Source organism: Gnatocerus cornutus, chromosome 7 (assembly GCF_029298725.1).
Source record: "Gnatocerus cornutus isolate USDA-ARS CGAHR chromosome 7, icGnaCorn1.1, whole genome shotgun sequence".
Taxonomy (NCBI): domain Eukaryota; kingdom Metazoa; phylum Arthropoda; class Insecta; order Coleoptera; family Tenebrionidae; genus Gnatocerus; species Gnatocerus cornutus.
In genome coordinates, this window is record NC_142239.1 from 18164350 (window position 1) to 18183851 (window position 19502).

General features: G+C 33.8%; 1 protein-coding gene across 1 annotated transcript; it reads left to right on the plus strand.

Moving 5' to 3' along the window:
- Positions 1-6620: 6620 nt before the first annotated feature.
- On the plus strand, positions 6621-7393 carry LOC148172006 (uncharacterized). Its single transcript, XM_088041170.1, has one exon. It carries the CDS (start codon positions 6796-6798, stop codon positions 7249-7251), a length of 456 nt encoding a protein of 151 aa, XP_087897296.1. The 5' UTR covers positions 6621-6795; the 3' UTR covers positions 7252-7393.
- The last annotated feature ends 12109 nt before the right edge of the window (positions 7394-19502 follow it).

Here is a 19502-nt window from a genome sequence, read left to right on the forward strand (position 1 = left end):
ATTAAAGATAGTAACCGCCCCAAATTTCGTAGTCATAACTTAAAAATTACAAAAAATACCAATTTTAATTAAAAAAATTGAAAATATTTGGTTGCTTCTAAAATAAAATTTTCTAAAATCTTTATTTTTTTGTCTAAAATTTTGCATTTTGACACAGTTAATAAACACTTTGGAAGTAGTAACCTCTCTAAATGTCATTGTCATAACTTAAAAACTAACAAAGATACGAATTTTATTAAAAAATTGAAAATATTTAGTTGATCCTAAAAAAATTTTCTAAAGTCTCAATTTTTTGTTCTAAAAATTTGCACTTTAGCATAATTAATGAACGCATTAAAGATAGTAACCGCCCCAAATTTCGTAGTCATAACTTAAAAATTACAAAAAATACCAATTTTAATTAAAAAAATTGAAAATATTTGGTTGCTTCTAAAATAAAATTTTCTACAATCTTTATTTTTTTGTCTAAAATTTTGCATTTTGACATAGTTAATAAACACTTTGGAAGTATAGTAACCTCTCTAAATGTTATTGTCATAACTTAAAAACTAACAAAGATACGAATTTTATTAAAAAATTGAAAATATTTATTTAGTTGATCCTAAAAAAATTTTCTAAAGTCTCAATTTTTTGTTCTAAAAATTTGCACTTTAGCATAATTAATAAACGCATTAAAGATAGTAACCGCCCCAAATTTCGTAGTCAACTTAAAAATTACAAAAAATACCAATTTTAATTAAAAAAATTGAAAATATTTGGTTGCTTCTAAAATAAAATTTTCTAAAATCTTTATTTTTTTGTTTAAAATTTTGCATTTTGACACAGTTAATAAACACTTTGGAAGTAGTAACCTCTCTAAATGTCATTGTCATAACTTAAAAACTAACAAAGATACGAATTTTATTAAAAAATTGAAAATATTTAGTTGATCCTAAAAAAATTTTCTAAAGTCTCAATTTGTTGTTCTAAAAATTTGCACTTTAGCATAATTAATGAACGCATTAAAGATAGTAACCGCCCCAAATTTCGTAGTCATAACTTAAAAATTACAAAAAATACCAATTTTAATTAAAAAAATTGAAAATATTTGGTTGCTTCTAAAATAAAATTTTCTAAAATCTTTATTTTTTTATCTAAAATTTTTCATTTTGACACAGTTAATAAATAATTTAGAAATAGTAACCTCCCTAAAAGTCATTGTCATAACTATAAAACTAACAAAGATACGAATTTTAATAAAAAAATTGAAAATATTTGATTGGTCCTATAATAAAGTTTTCTAAAATCTCCATTTTTTGTTCTAAAAATTTTGCACTTTGACATAGTTATTAAACACATTAAAGATAGAAATCGATCCAAATTTCATGGTCATAACTTAAAAACTACCAAAAATACAAATTTTAATAAAAAAAATATTTGTTTGGTCCTAAAATAAAGTTTTCTAAAATCTCCATTTTTTTGTTCTAAAAATTGCACTTTGGCCCAGTAAATAAACACTTTAAAAATAATAACCTCCTCGAATTTTATTGTTATAACTAAAAAACTAACAAAGATCCAAATTTTAATAAAAAAATTGAAAATCTTTGGTTGAAAATCTTAATTTTTTGTTCTAAAATTTTACACTTTGGCGCAGAGAATGAACACATTAGATATAGTAACTTGCCCAAATTTCATTGTTACAACTTAAAAACTAGCAAAAATACGAATTTTAATATAAAAAAGAAAATTTTGGTGCGTCTTAAAATCTTTACTTTTTGTTCTAAAATGTTGCAATTTGGCCCAGTTAATAAAATTGGTTTCCCATTGGAAACCTCCCCAAATTTGATTGCGATAACTTTACAACTACCAGAGATACGTAGTTTTTTAATCTTCTCTAAAATTTTAATTTCTTCCAATTCCGCTCCCAATTCCTTAAAACCGGAAAAAAAGCGGGAAATAAAGCGTGTAATTCCGCCGTCTTTCTCTCACATTCTCCACCAGAATCCATCCATAACCACTTTTATTGAAATTAAAGTGCGAATATTCGTCTGCTCCGTTTCCCATGAAATTCCGCCAGTTCTTTATTTTTGCCGAATTATGTAATAAGAATCTCTGTTTATCGACAAAGAGAGTCGGTACCACCTCGATACGTCTTCCCCACAAAAATCCGCCTCAAATTTCGAAATTCGACACTGACTATTTTTCTCTTCCTTTAGAAAGCTGAAAAGCACTCAAGCGAACTCGTGCACAATATCTCGCCAAGAAGATTGCTACTTCCTCTTCAGTAGTGCCTCCACTCGAAGGTTTTTTTCCCTGCAAGAATCCGCGGATAACTACAATTATCCTGTACGTGCCTGAAACTTCCTACAACACTTTCACTGAGTTTCCAGCGAATCACAGTCATTATTTTGGTATCAGAGCGAGTTTAATTGAATTGAGGAGGTAAGCCGCCCCCCTGCGGCCCCACATTGCGACCCCCATGAGCAAAACGAGTCAAATTCGCCCCCTTGTCGTCCATTATCCAATAATAAGTCGGCGAACAAGTGAAGCATAAACGAAGGTCTACCTGTCAAGAATACTATAACAATCTCACAAAAACAGCCCTTAAATAAGGGTTTCAAATATCCCTTATACCTGAAAGCGCATAATCACCCCTCAGGTAGGCATTTCACCCCCTTGCTACATTTCAAGAAATTCCTTGAAAAATGAATAGTGCACACGTGTTCAAATCGTCCCTTTTTCGGAATTTATTTTTGATGGTCGTAATTAACGAAGGGTCCGAATAAAAATTTCGATAATTAACTTCGAGTCAAGGTCTTTAAATCACTGAGACGAGTTGGGACTTGTAGGTGAGTCATCTCGTGTTGTGCAGCTGCCACTCCAAAAAAGAAGAATAAGTTAATAGGTCGTGAAGAAATCTCAAGATAATACCTGAAATTTACGTGCAAGAAAGGAAGCGTGCAAATATTTGAACTGGACGTTGCACCATGAAGATCTTCACGGATTAACACAATCAACCCAAAAAGAATCTCGATCCTCCAGTGACCATAATTCTTGCATTAGCAGCCATTTAATTACCTCGAAGTAAAAGGAGTGTGCTTCAGTAACGCTCGATTTGTTACACTTAAATTAAAATTAACGTAAATTAAGCAACTTGAGTGATCGATTCAGACCACCGCAATTATCTCGTAATTTTTAGTACTCTCTTAAGTGAATATCCTTGCTCAGACCAACCTTTCAAATGGAGTACTCCAAGCAAAAAAATTAATTATATGTCTTCACTTTTACACCCTTCTCTGACCTTATTTTTCTCCTCGCAACAAGTCTCAACTTGCAAGATTGTGCAAACATCACACAAAAGTCCCTCAACCTTTGTGAGTCGATGCTCGTTTTCTTCATTCATAATTTATGCAATTATACCCGCATGAAGAAATCCAGGTAATTATGGATACAAAATCCATAAAATTTCCATTAAGCGCAAAAAATCAACCCTAATCTCTCACGTTACGTTTTTTGTCGAGGACAAAAAAACACAAAAAGCTCCGTGGCTCTCGAATTACGATGTTGTGCCACTCTGTCGGCATATTAGCACACACAACCCTTTGTGGGCATTGAGTTTCACCCTTTCTATTATAAAAACCCGAAAGACCGAATTCCGATGGTCTTTGTGGACGCAGCAAGTGGAGGTAATTCTCTTTCGATCCGTTATTGGTTAAGTGCCACTTGTTTGGGGTAACGGTTCACCCTTTCGCTTGAAAAACCGTTAGGGGATGATTAGCCCGCAATAATTAATTAACGAGAAAACAAGGTTGGGGGTGGAATTGCAGGTTTCGACAGGTCGACGAGGGCAGATGTTGGAAGAGGTTTTTTAAGAATGTGAAGGTATTGAGGGAAGGAATATGCCTTTGTTAGGGCGGAATACAAAAAGGGATGAAAGAAAATAGCATTGATCTTTAGGGACCGCGATTTCTTAGTGTTGGATAAATACAGGACAAATCCGGTTTCGATTCTTGCGATTTTAGGTAAAAATTATTTTATTCTCATTTTTTATTGTCTCCACAATTTCTATTTCTTCTTCTAAAATTTTGTAATACATATTTTTTATTTGCCTATGCAATCCTTCGATCAATTCCTAAAAAACTAGGGGAAGTAACACAATTAATAAACATTTTAGAAATAGTAACTTCTTCAAATATTGTTGTCCTAACTTAAAAACTAACGAAGATACAAGTTTTAAAAAAGGAGTTAAAAAAAATTTGGAATTTGGTTCGTCCTAAAATAAATTTTTCTAAAATCTTTATTTCTTATTCTAAAATGTTGCTCTTTGGCACCGTTAATGAACACATTAAAGACAGTAACTTACCCCAAATTTCATTATTATAATTTAAAAACTAACAAAGATACAAATTTTAATAAAAAAAATCGAAAATATTTTGTTCGTTCTTAAATTAAATTTTTCGAAAATTTTTATTTCTTGTTCTAAAATTTTGCATTTTGGGACAATTAATGAACACATTAAAGATAGTAACCTCCTCAAATTTCATTGCTATAACTTGAAAAGTAACAAAAATACGAATTTTACTAAAAAAAGTTGAAAAGATTTGATTTGTTCTAAAATAAGATTTTCTAAAATTTTTATTTTTTGTTCCAAAATTTTGTATTTTTTGCACAGTTAATGAACAAATTAGAGAGAGTAACCTCCCCAAATGTTTTTGTCATGACATAATAGCAAAAATCCGAATTTAAAAAAAATTTAAAATAATATTTGGTTTGTATTAAATTAAAATTTTCTAAAATTTTTATTCTTTGTTCTAAAATTTTGCACTTTAGCACAGTTAATGAACACATTTAAGATAGTGACCTCCTCAAATTTTATTGTCATAACTTGAAAACTAACTAAAATACGAATTTTAATAAAAAAAGTTGAAAACATTTGGTCTGTTCTAATATAAAATTTTCTAAAATCTCTATTTTTTGTTCTAAAATTTTGCACTGTGGCACAGATAATAAATACATTAGATATAGTGACTTGCCCAAAATTCAATGTCATAACTTAAAAACTAGCAAAAATACGAACATTAATTAAAAAAAGTTGAAAATATTTGAATTGTCTTGAAATAAAAACTTTCTAAAATCTCTAATATTTGTTCTAAAATCTTACACTTTCGTAGAGTTACTGAACACTTTAGAAATAGTAATCTTCCCAAATTTCATTATCATAAGTTAAAAACTAGGAAAATTACAAATTTTAATAAAAAAAGTTGAAAATATTTTGTTAATCTTAAAATAAAATTTTCCAAAATCTCTATTTTTCATTCTAAAGTATTGCACTTTGGCACAGTTAATGAACACATTAGAGATAGTAACTTCTCCATATTTTATAGTCATAACTTAAAAACTAGCAAAAATACAAATTTTAATAAAAATCATTGAAAATATTTAATAAAATTTTCTAAAATCTCTATTTTTTGTTCTAAAATTTTGCACTTTTGCACACATAATAAACGCTTCAAATTTGTAACTTTTTAAAATTTCATTGTTATTACATAAAAATTAACAAAGATACGAATTTAAACAAAAAAAACTTCAAAAATATTAAAGTTCGTTCTAAAATAAAATTTTCAAAAATCTCTATTTCTTGTTCTAAAATGCTGAACTTTGACACAGTTAATGAACACTTTAAAAATAATAACACCCATAAATTTAAGTGTCATAACTTAAAAACTAACAAAGATACAAATTTTAATAACAAACAGTTAAAAATTATTTGGTTCTAAAATTCTGCACTTTCACACTGTCAATAAATTATAAAATTTCGATTAAGTAAATATTATAGAAACTACCAAAGTTCTTAAATGTGGTCTAGAATACGTAATAAACTTTAGAAAAGTGATAAAATCTGAAACAAAAAAATTTGGTAGAATTTGACTTTGAAATCTGTTGGTAGCCCTGCCTATTAAGTCAATTGTATTTGACAGTTCAAGAGTAATCATTAATTCCCATGGAAAGAGTTCAATCATGTCAGACTCAGTACTCAATGCTACCAACTCATGAAAAAAACATTGATCCCATTCATCCTTATTAGATTTAGCTGGTGCAATTTAAAGCCGATTTTCTTGTTTCAGATGCGAGTTTCTCCTCTCCGACAACGCGCATCCGATAGTGGCAGGTCTCCTGGCCGCGAGCCAAGTTAAATCTCTTCAGCAGCAGGTGCAAGCTATTTAAAAATGTCGGCCATATAAGGCTCGTCCTTTATCTTTCTCGAAGAAGCTCGTAATCAGCGCCCATTCTTATTGGAGTCCCATAAGAAGGAATACATTAGCGTTCATTGTAAGCCGCGTGTAGTCCATCAATTCCGGTTTTTTCTGGTCGTGGTACTTTAAATGGTACAAATATTGGTTGCAGGTAGAAAATTCCTCGCGTCGAAAACAACCCTTCGCTGGCCGCGGCTTTGGATATTCATGGAATAAGAAAAGGGTCACCGGGATAAAAGTAAAAGGATACGAGGGTGTGTGGGGCGAGCAAATCTTTGGAAAACACCCCTGCACGTCCACCATCTGCCTTTCGATGTGTGGGAACCTACTCAGAGTTGCGATTCTCACGATCCACACCCTACACATGTCACCCATCTCGCTTCGACACCCATGACAAGACATCGTCCGTTTCTCTCCGCCGAAATACGCACACCTGTCCCTATGCTCGCATCTCATAGGGTACAGCCCCACTTTAGCCTTAAGGGTTGTGACGTCACAACCACCGTATATAAGTCCGGAAACCCCATCGAGGCTTCATTCTCATCTCGAGTCTTAGTTTACAATGAACGACAACATCGTCAACGACAACCGCTTCAACGCGAAGAAAGCCAAGTCTCCGATGCACCAGCTCAAGCGCATCATCATGACTTTGCTGAAGAAGACTCCCAGTAATTCGTACAAGAAGTCGCCGCAACCGCACTACTTCGACTGTGACAGCGAGATCGACGACAACATCGCCAACGAACTCCTCGAAAACGAAATCTTCGAAGAAATCGACTGCTGCGAGGAGAACTCGGCGGTGTCGGTTTACAAGAACGGGCACTTGGACATCGTCCCCGTGTTCAGAGGGGAACGCTACATCCCCGTTCACTTTGCCCGGACCGAAGCTGGAACGTTCTTCTGGACTTCCATGGTCGGTCCAGACTGCGATATCGATAGCCAAGGAGACAAAAATGCCATCACCCATCACCAACAACCAGAACTACAGGTTCCTGCGTACCGATGGGCCCAAGCATAAGTGACACTGTGATTCTCTCGACTGACGTCTTTGTGATACTAGATAGTACCTCTGCAATTTCATGTGATGGCAGCTTTAATTTTTTATATTATGTCTTCCATTTAGATTTAAGATTTTATGTTGAATAAAAAACTTGATTGAATTTTTTTCGTTTTATTGGCTCTACTGGTGTAAACACGATTTTGCTTATCTGCTCAGGTACCACTCTGCTTGACCAAACGAGTCGAGCTGGGTACTCCAACAGGTCGAAAGCGACAAATTGAGTGGCTGAGTTTATTACCTACCTGTTTGAAAGGGATCGAGATTGTTTTGTCTCGTGCCAGAGCCCGAGGACACGAAGACGCAGCGGTACCCAAAATGTACCTTTCCAGACAATTTTTAATTTAGTACCACTCCAAACAATCAGAAGAATTCCCAGTTCTTTTTTTTTCGTTCTCCGAAGTGCTAATGAATATTTCATTCGGCTACCACCGTCCGGAATTCATCCATACCTGGTCCTCAGCGTGTCTAATCATCAGCATCCTGTACCGTCCATCGAGTCCATTTCGGCCGCCCACCTCAATCTTTTGCCTTTTTTACACCCCAAGTCCGTGCACGTGAATCGCCTCGAGCGACACGAAATTGACCTGAGCTAGATCGGAGATAGGAAGGGCCCGAGTAGGGCCCAAAGTGAATAATGATGAGCCATCTTCTCAAACAATGACTCGGAACTTTACCAGAGTGGTGATTTTAATGACGGTCGAGGAAAAAAACCGAAAAAAAATAGGCGACACCTGTGAGGATTTTATGAATTTTCGGGACCACCTAGGGGCTGTTTTATTAAGGGGTGCACAGGTAGTATTGTCACAGAGAGGGGTGCAGGTGCCGTTATCGCCTAAAACTCGTTAGATGAAAATTAAAACGCCCGGAAAAATCCGGTACACGAATTCCTCCGCGCCGAAAGGGGAAGAAGATGGCATGAGATATCAAGCAAAAGAATGCATGCGTGATTCACAAGCTCGTCTCCACGCACATCTGCCTTTATTCCCACGATTTGAGAACACGTGTTTATTCAAGGACCGGAGCGAGCTATCCTCGTGGCTGCCACAACACCACAGACTTAACAGTTTATAGATGAGCACGGAATAAAGCCGTCATTATTCCTCGACCGGGAGTCTCGGAATTAATTTGTAAATTAATTCTATGCTGCGTCATTATGTAAATCGGAGCGTCTTTGATTAGTGATGAAAATCTCGTCGGATTTGCATGATAATTAACTCGTGTCAATTCGGAGTATATTAATTGGAAATTATCGTAATTAGTAATCAAAATGGAGGGTCTTGGAAAAGAATGGTTGGAATGACGCGGACCGCAACCTTGCCCATCACAAACAATTTTTTGTGCGAGGTTATGATGAAAAACTCGTAGCCTTGGGGTGCACGTGGACAGATTGATGGGGGAAATTAATGAAAATTTTTTATCGCCATTCCGAGCCGTGAAATCGTTACATATTTAAATTGGAGAAAATTTTTTGCTCCGTTTTCCGACCATTTAAACGCGATTTGAGTCGCAATTAATTTATAGCGGGCCGGCGAAATAATTTCCGTTTTGAATTTAATCACCTTAGGGTCCGGTTTACACAATAATTTTATTGAAATTAAGTTAATCTAGCAACTATATTGACAATTGGTGAGATTTGATTGGCGGAAAAATGGTCACATGTCACTTTATCATAAATTAAAGATTTATTGTAGCTTTTGTAAACTGGCCATTAGTTTAAAACTTTGTAGAATTTGATTGCAATTTCAGAGACTTTAGAGTTCGGCAACACTTTTAAACATCTTCAAAATCGACTTTAATTTTTGAAAGAAAAAAATTTTGCACATATTAATTCAAGCTCCTGAATCGCAAAACACAAAAATTTGTTTATTTTATTCTGTAATTTTGTTCTTCCTCAAATTATTTGCCTCTGGTGTAAAAAGTCTTTCATTATTCAATGAACAAAAGTTCATCAAATTTGAGGTTCTTTAAATATAATTTCGCCCTTTGGCATAGTTAAATAGCTACTCTAAAATAGTAACTTTTCCAAATTTCATGTCAATAGTCTAAAAATTACAAAAATTAAAGACCTTAAAATCAAAATTTTTAAAATATTTATTTTCTTTCTTGAATAAAAATTTATAAAATTTGTTTCTGTTGTCCTATAAATTTGCCCTTTGGCACAATTGATAAGCAAGTCAAGAATAGCAACCACCTCAAATTTCATGTATGTGATCTAAAAATTGCGAAAATTACAGGTATTAAAGAAAAAATATTTAAAATTTTTGCATCCTCCTAAGAATAAAAATTTTTAAAACCTGTATTTTTATCTTCTACTTATAATTTGGTCTTTGGCACAAGTAATAGAACAAAAATTAAATAGCAGCTTCTCTAAATTTAATGTTTGTAGTTTAAAAATTTCGAAAAAAAGCCTTCAAATAAAAATTTTGAAAAAATTTGCATGTTTCCAAAATTTTTGTATTAATCATTTGTTTTTATTTCACAATATTGTCCTTTGGCACAATTGTAAGGCCACTGAAAAAGACTAAATTCTCTAAATTTTATGTCCCTAGTTAAAAAATTTCAAAATTGAAGGCCTTTTGAATAAAAATTTGCATCTTCCTATATTATTTCTTTTTAAAACCGTGTTTTTTGTTCCATAATATTGTTCTTTATCACATTTCAAAGACCACTAAAAACAACTAATTTCCCCAAATTTCACGTTTCTGGTTTAAAAATTACGAAAATAAAGAGCCTTTGAATAAAAAATTTAAACAATTTTGCATCTTTCCAAGAATATATTTTTTTAAACTTTTGTTTTTTATACCATAATATTGTCCTTTCGCACAATTGAAAAGCGACTCAGAACAACTAATTGCCCCAAATTTCATATTTCTGGTTTAAAAATTACAAAAATGAGTCCATCGAATAAAAATTTTGAAAATTTTTGCATCTTTTCAAGAATATATTTTTTAAACCTGTGTTTTTGTTCTATAATATTGGTCGTTGACCCAATTAAAAGGTCACTCAAGACAACTAATTTTTCCGAACTTCATATCTCTGGCTTAAAAATTACAAAAATAAGAGCCTTTCGAATAAACATTTTTAAAAAGTTTGCATTTTTCCAGGCATATATTTTTTTAAATCTGTGTTTTTTGTTCCATAATATTGTCTTTTCGCACAATTAAAAAACCACTCAAGACAATAACTTCCCCAAATTTCATGCCTCTGGTTTAAAAATTGCAAGACTAACAAACCTTCGATTTAAAATTTTAAAAAAATTTACACATTTGATTAATTTATCACCCTCACTTTGACGTCGCGACGCCTAAGAAGTGCAATGTTAGACACTCGCAAATTCAAATTATTTTCTACATAATTTTGATAAAAAAATCTCAGTTGTTACTTAAATATAATACAAATTGTGTCTAAAATTTAAGAAAAAACCGCTGACGTAATGAGCCAAAACTATCGGTTATAAAAAACAAATTTTTCCCTCAGATTTTAGAGCGTTGTCAACTCTCAGCGTATGCCAATGTTCAAAATTTTATTTTTAGAATTAAGATGATTTTGGGGGTGACACGAACTGTATTTACGAAATGTAGAATCTGAAGAAAAAATGTGAAAGAAACTAATTTGAATTTATCTAGTTGGCCGTTCTGTGAACGTATGTCTTTATATCTGTTATTCACCTACATCTGTAAATTATTTGACGTTTTAATGTCAAGTTTCGACAGACGTTTTAAAAGGCCAGCCAACTAGATAAAATCGATCTCTTTGGACAAATGAGATAGTTCATGCAAGTTAGATAAAAAATCGAGGAATGGAAAATCCGAAATAAGAATCTAAAGAGTATCCCAAAATTAAATCCTTTCGTGTAGAACAAAACTTCTGAAAAACGTTCGGACTCAAAATTCTATTAGAACTTTGACAAAACCGCCCGATTCAACTTTTCAGAAACATGTGGTTTTCTGACTTGTCTGCAAGCCCAAATTTCCGAAAAGTGGTTTGAATGTGATCCTGGAGATATTTCAGCCGAAATCCTCGAACCCTCCAATGACAAAGCAAGTGTAAACAATTCCCACCGTCTGGGATTTGACCCGTGCCGGCCTAAGGCTGGAACTCGGCGGGTTAAAGGTCGTCACGCGCGTCGAGCCACTTGTTACTGCCTTCGAGCCACACAACTACCATTTACGACTCGCAGCTATCGTGACAACAATTCCACAATAATTCTTGGGCGAGAATGTGACTCATGCAAAACAAAAAGCAGCGACCTGGAGGACCTTTTTGATGGTTATTTCATTCTGTCATGTTTTGGTATTGTAGGCAAGCCTGTAAACGGATGAGGAATAACAATGAAAATGAGTCAGAGTCGGAGGAGATTTTGCGTCTTTTCTGATGTTCCCAGAGAAATGAGATTAATCAAACGATCTGTATATCCCGTGCCCAGCACGCGTGTAACCGCTCAGTGATTACCAGCAAACAGGCTGTGGCCACATACCAGTGACTTGGAGCGTGTCCATTCGATGGTACGTTCCCACGGTTCCCTTGGAGGTGGCGCACGCGAACTGAAAGCATCTCCTCGGTGGTGCGCTTACCACGTGTTCCCCCAATTCTGTAAGGTTAGCACCGTGGGATCTCCACTTTCCGCCACCAGAATGGTAAATACCGGCTCTTCCATACGCAATATGACACATGTTAGCGTGCCCACATTTTTCCACTGTGAGAAATCGCGCCATGTGTTCCAAACATTTATTTACATAAAGGGGTGTCTCAGCTGCTATTGTTATTATTAGCACGGAAGATTTTCAGTGAAAGTCGTCAGCAATTGCGTAATTATTCTTAACAACAATCAATTGGAACGTCAGAGGGGAACGTGATTAACCCTATAATAGAAAGGACCTTGCGGAACAACCTTGTCCTGAAATGGAACGAGCCGGATGTTAAGGACACGTCCGTGACACACGAACCCTTCCAAATTCACCCCGGATTTGCAGGTTGGGTCAGGGACGGGATGCGACCTACGCACGAGGTCGTGAACTTCCACCCTGGTCAGGGTCGGGGTGAGTTTGCCCGGGACTGGAACGAGCGGAATGAGGGCGAGGATAAACGGCTGAAGGGTGGCGGAGGTCTAAATCCCTCTCGTATTACGAATTTCGCGCCCAGGCCAGGGCCGCTAATTCACAGCTGACACTGATAATAATCCATCATTCCAAATTCGGCGCGAAGTTTAAATTGGATTTTTATGTACCTACGTTATTATTAGATTATTGAGAATCTTGGACATTTCAAATCAGTAAACTTGAAAGTAGAATAAATCCGAAGCCCGTTTTGCTTCATCAGGTAAGAACTTAGAAATATTTGTAAAATATTTTTTTTAGTGTTTTTTTTTCAGTTTGCAAAATTATGAAACTTCTGTGAAAAGGTAATTAAATAAGCTTCTCAACGGACTATAGAAGTCGTCATGAGAGTTAATTTTTGCCAAAATATTTAAGAAAAACTGATAAAAATTTCGAAAAACGAAGGCTTTTCAAAAACTTGTTTGCTTTTTTTGCATAGAACTCTTAAAGTGATACTTTGATTTATTATTGTAATAAGTCATTATAAAGGTTGAGATCTCTCCTTTCTAACGCGGTGTTAAACAAGTTATTATCTCTTGCCATTTAGAAATTACATGACAAAAAATATGAAGAAATTTTTAGAAAAAAAATCGTATTCTATTAATTTTCGAAGATTTTGGAAAAATTTTAATTTGAGTGCTCACAAAATTGTAATTTTTCGATAAATTTTGCGATTCTAAATGGTTTCACTAGTCAGAATGATTATAGATTATGATTATACAGGGTGTCCCAGAACTCGCGCAGGACCCGTTAACAATGGATGCAAATGTTAAATTTAAAACGAACTGCACAAGAAGAAGTGTAAAATAATATTTAGTATTCAAATAAAAACGGTTTTACTTCAACCAATCAAATCTTTTTCTCGAAAGGTATTTTCAAAAAGTTAGTGGGTTTCCTTAGAAACATTTATGCGAATTGTTGAAAATAAATATCCATAAATTGTTTGATCAACTTTGGTGTGTTCTGTCACAATGACATTTAACCTAAAAGCAACTAAACTTAACTAAACCAAAAGAAACGAATCGAAATTAAATTAAACTAACTAAACTAACTAAATGAAGTGTTCGAAGTGACCACCACCAACTTCAATACAAAGCCTTGTCTTCCTAATAAATTGTTTCTGGCATTTGCCAACATTTGTTGTGTTACTTCAGCCATCGCCTGTTAACTCCTGTGTCGCAAAATATCAACATTTTTTACTGGCGCACGGTAAACACAGTTTTTAACGTAAACCCACAAAAAAAATCTAAAGGTGTGAGGTCTGGGGATCTGGCGGGCCAAGATATTGGACCTCCGCGCCCTACCCAGCGATTTGGATATTGTTTATTAAAAAATTTTCTAACACTAAGAGCAAGATGGATTGGTGCTCCATCATGCTGATACCAGTGATAATTAATAATTCCTTCTATGTATTTTTCCGGCAGTTTTGATATTGCTAAGCAACAAGTAAAGTGTAGTTCAGGTATAATTAGTTGAAAGTTTGTGATTGGTCAACTTTAAATTGATCTAATTCAAAATCTAATGACTTAAAAATTTTTTTTTTTTGCAAATTCATATACAAGTAACTATACAGAATCTGTGGTTAACGGGTCCTGCGCGAGTTCTGGGACACCCTGTAGATCAGATTATAGACAAAAATTATACAGCAATCAGCAATTATGCAATTAATTTTGTGGACAGAAAATTTAGAAAAAATCCATAGAAAATCTAACGAGAACTTGAAATGAAAACAAAATCGAATAAATTTAAAAAATGAAAAAAGCATGAACAAATAAAGAATCTATAATATTATAGAAAATTTAGAGACTCTAAGCACGATTTAAAAAAATCTAAAAAAAAAATCTAGATAGAAATCACAAAGAAAATCTACGAAGTTCAAACAAAATTAAAAAACAGATCAAAGAAAATCCAAGAAGAATTTAAAATGAATTATCAAGTAGGTAAAATCTAAAAACTCAAGAGGATCTAAGAAAAATTTAAAATTTAAAAAGAGAATTTATGTACAATCTTAAGAATATGAAAATAAAATCCAAGGAGAATCTAAAAACTTAAAGAGAATTTGAGAAAATTCTGAAGAAAATCTAAAGAGAATTGGACCAAATTTAAAGATAATCCGGAAGATCAACAGAAATTTGAAAGAAGTTAAAACGAACTACATATATATAAACTTTAAAGACATTCTAAGAATTTGAAAAAAAATTGAGGAAAAATTTAATGAATATTATTAAACCAAAAATAGAAATTCCAAAAAAAATTCAATAATAATTTTGCAGTCAAAGTTTGGCAGAATTTAAAAAGAATCTGTCAAACCCAGGAGTTTGTTTACTCAAAAATGGCATACATTTGACTTCCCCTAATTTCTCGATAATTTCCTTGTGATTTCGTCCAACCGCTCCTTATTTCCTTGTGATTTCGTCTAATTTCTCCTGATTTTCTTGACTTCGTCTAACTTCCACTGATATTTTTGTGATTTCGTTCAACCTCTCCTCATTTCCTTGTGATTTCGTCTAATTTCTCCTGATTTTCTTGACTTCGTCTAACTTCCCCTGATATTTTTGTGATTTCGTTCAACCTCTCCTTATTTCCTTGTGATTTCGTCTAATTTCTCCTGATTTTCTTGACTTCGTCTAACTTCCACTGATATTTTTGTGATTTCGTTCAACCTCTCCTTATTTCCTTGTTATTTCGTCTAACATCCCCTGATTTTCTTGTGATTTCGTCTGATTTCCCTAGATTTCCTATCGATTGCCCCTGATGTCCTAATGATTTCAACTCATTTTCTAGTGATTTCTTATTGATTTCCATGATTTTCTAACGATTTTCCCTGATTTCCTAAAACTAATACACCGATTTTCCAAGGAGGTTCAGCCCTGGTATGAAACCAAACAGGAACTATAAATTTAAATAAAAAAATTTTTTTTAAAAAGTAGTGAATTTAAGAATTTTTTAAAAATAAATGCCATAGAATCTAAGATTAAACAAAATAGAAAAAAATCAAAATAAAAATTGTAGACAAGCCAAAGAAAGCCTTGTCGACCAGTGAAAGTATTGATAACATCCACCAACGCCCTCAATTCATTTATTTTGATCAATAACTCGCTTATTTGCGGAGCAAACTTAATCTATTGGTACTCATTTTACGCAGAATTTCATGCAGATCCCAAATCCGTACTGAATATCCACGTGCGACAACAAATAACTGAATTGCGACCGATTAAAGTTATGGATAGCAAAGGATGAGAATTTTTTTTTCAAAATTTGTTGACTTTTGTTGTTAGATGACCTGAAAATTAACAACTTTAACGATTGTTTCCTGAAAGTAAAAAACCCCACAGAACCTGCTCACAAAGAACCGCCTACACACCACCGGCGTCTCTTATTTCCAATAGCAATGTTTATTCAATCAGAATTTTTCAATTACGAACTTCGTAAATAAAGCCAGCAAACGCTCCTGTGACACTTTAATAGCTCTTTCATTCATAACCCGTCTCGCCTGTGGCACAGCCTCCAGAAGACCCGAGCGACCCATTCCATTGATAAAATTAATTAATCCGATAAGACTTTATTAGAGTAAGAGATTTTTTGTGCAATTCGTGTAATTTTTTATTGGGAAATGGTCAAAGGTAATGCAGGATATTATTAGTCATCATCATCAACGTGTTTGCAAGAAATACCGTGCGAGAGGATACGCAACTTCCTAAACATAACGTGGCTACCTTCATTGTGTGTAAATATCTAAGATTCGTTGGGATCGTTGGACTTATGGAGTTAATTATTCGCTAATGGTTTCCTGGAGGATCAACTCTGAATATTCAGCATAAAGTTTCTTTTATTTTTGTGGTGTAAAAACCTCTTGCGCAACTTTTTTTGGCCATCTAACGCCATAAATTTCCGCAAGCGATATGTAAATGTGCATTCTGTCCGGGTCAACGAAACTATCGATGCAAAAATAAAAAAATCAGATCCCAAAAAGAAGAAACTGGAAACAGGTTAGCACTTTTAGAGTCAATAAAATGGAGTGCTCAGCCGAAAAGTTTCCATTGCTGAGAAAAAATCCAATTACTTTCCCATTATTACTAAATCCGAGCTGATTATTCTTCGGTTGAGCAGCGTGTGAAAGCCATCTAGCGCCTAATTGATTTCAGTTTAGCGTTGTCGGCATCTTTTGTTGCATCTCCGAGCAGGAAGAGATGAAACCAGCCGTGCAATAAATAATTCCTAGCGTAAAGCTGTTAAAAATCATCGACAAAAACTTGTAAACTTCCTTGGCTTCAAGGCACGAACCAATTAAATAATTATAAAGAATGGAAGAGAGGCGGCCATCGTTGGTCGTGGTTCAATCACGGCTATTGAGAGGAACGGGCGCTGATGGAAAGATCATGGGTCATCCTTGTATATATAATTACAAGAATTACTTGACTTTCACTGTTATTATATCTATTACGGGCTTCCGGTGACGTTGTGGTCACGAGGTTCTCACGGGGGCTTCCGTCTAAAACTAAGAAATTTCCGCGCTAATCTCCCCATCCTACAAATCTGCACTTTTGGGGTGAATCTTCAGGTATTTATCGGAAGATTCCGTAAGCAGCATGCCCTCCTTTCCCACGGTCTGAGAACGCGTTGGCCATATGTCGCTCGTATGCCGCACATAATAGGGGCACACAACTCGGGGGTAAGAAGTGATAATTGAAGAAAGGTGTTCTTTGGCGTGGGAACGTCAACCTTTTTAGCATTGCGCTTTGGGGGAAAAAGGGTGAGTGAGCACATTGTTGGCTTTTATGGCGCTCGCGAGCCCGGAGCGTGCGGACGAACCGGATCTTTCAGTCACAGAAAAGAGAAGAAACTACCAAAAATTACAAGCGAAGCGAGGTGTAAATCCTGGCAAGAAATTAAAATACGCGGCGGGGACCATCGGGATTATGTTACAAGATCGGGTTTCACAAATCACTGATTATAACAGGTTTTTTAGAGAGTAAACGGACTTTAAATCATTCGAGGGGGTTCTGAGATCATGAGTCAGGTTTGGAATTACATCCTGGACAGAGGATGAATTACTAATTAGGAAAGAAAAAATTTTTAGATTTTTTTAGGTTTCTACAAGAAATTCTAAGTTCACTCAAAGATCTTTAAAATTTTATTGGGGTCCAAAATTACTTAGAATTGTCCAGGACTTTTTAGCATGCTATTTTCAGGGATGAGATACGTCAGAATTTGCAAAAAAATTTACAGGATTTTCCAAAAATTTTTAACTACTTTGGTAATTTTTTGGAGTTATTTCTTGGCTAGTGGATGAACTACTAATTAGAAAACAATGCCATTCCAACAAAAAATGTTTAAACTCTAAATTTTTAGATTCTTTGAACTTTAAACTCTCTGAAAATTTCTGGAAGATCTTTGGAAATCCTTTAGCATTTTATAAAGTTCTTTAGGATTTTTCAAGATGCTCTATAAGATACTATGCAATTCATGAACATTGTCCGGAATTTTCCAGGATGCTGTTTTCAAGGATCCTGCAGGATAATCGATGTCTAGAATATTCTTGGAAACTTTAAATTATCTCAACATTGAAAAATTAAATTCCTACGAATTTGCAAAAAAATTAATAGAATTTTTCAAGACTATCTAAGATTTTCAAGAAATTTATAAGAATCGGACATTCCTGAACATTGTCCAGATTTTTCAGGATGCAATTTTCTGGGATCCTACAGGATGATCGACATCTAGAATATTCTACAAAGCTTGGAATTCTATGAACATTGAAAAATTAGATTTTTTAGAATTCGCAAGAAATTTGACAGAATTTTCCTGGATTCTTTAGTAATTCTATGGTATTACGTTCTGGCTAAAGGATGAATTATTAATTGAGGAGTTATTTTCCAAAACTTAATAAAACCATTTCATAAATTCTTACAAAGGTTTAGAAAAAACGATAATTTGTTCAATTTTCTTCAAATTTACTTCTACTCTTTTGACATAAAACACAATGTTTTAGCAAAAGGTTTTTCACTAAATAAAAAATACACATTGTTAGGTTTACCCAAAATAATCCCAAATTCACATTAAACCCACTGTCAGTATAAATCGGATTTATTGAGTTTTGAAAATTCACTCCTCAATTAGGGGACAATGCTATTCCAACAAAAAAAAGTTTAACTCTAAATTTTTAGATTCTTCAGTTTTAAACTCTCTGAGAAGGTTTGGAAAATTTTTGAAAATTTTTTTAGGGTCTTATAGCGGTCCAAAATTCCTTAATTTTGTCCAGGATTTTTTAGGATGCTATTTTCAGAGATCTTGGAGAATTATTGACGTCGAGAATATTCTAGAAAAATTTTTTAGACATGTAAAAATTAATTCTTTAGAATTTGCAAAGACTTTTACAGAATTTTCCAGAACTTACTTTAGTAATTCTTTGGAATTTCTTCTTGGCTAGTGTATGATGTACTAATTACCTAGAAAACAATGCATATTCTAATTAAAAAAAGTTAAACGCTCAATTTTTAGATTTTTTGGACTTTATACTTTATGAAAATCTCTTAAACAACTTTGAAAATCTTTAAAATTTTAAGGTTTTTTAGGATTTCCCAGGATGTTCTAGGATTTTATACGAGTCCAAGATTCCTGAACACTGTCTGGGATTTTTCAGAACTCTATTTTTCGGGATTCTGCAGCATGATCAACATCTAGAATATTCTGGGAAGCTCTAAACATTGAAAAATGAAATTCATTAGAATTTGCAAGGAATTTTACAAGTTTTTTCAAGACTAGTTACATTAGTAATTCTTTGGAATTGCATCCTGGCTAGAGGATAAATTACTAATTAGGGGACAAGCTCTGAGAGATCTTTGAAAATCCTTTAGCAAGATTCTCTAAGATTCTATAGGATTTTATAGCAATCTAACATTCCTAAACATTGTTCGGGATTTTTTAAGATGCTATTTTCAGAAATCCTGCAGGATGATCGACGTCTAGAGTATTCTAGGAAGCTTTTTAAATTATCTGAACATGTAAAATTAAATTATTTAAAATTTGCAAAGAATTTTACAAGATTTTCCAGAACTCTTTAGTTACTTTAGTAATTGCGTCCTGGCTAGAGGGTAAATCACTAATTAAGGG

Coding starts and splice junctions, on each gene's coding strand:
- LOC148172006 (XM_088041170.1), top strand. CDS start 6,796: ATGAACGACAACATCGTCAACGACAACCGCTTCAACGCGAAGAAAGCC.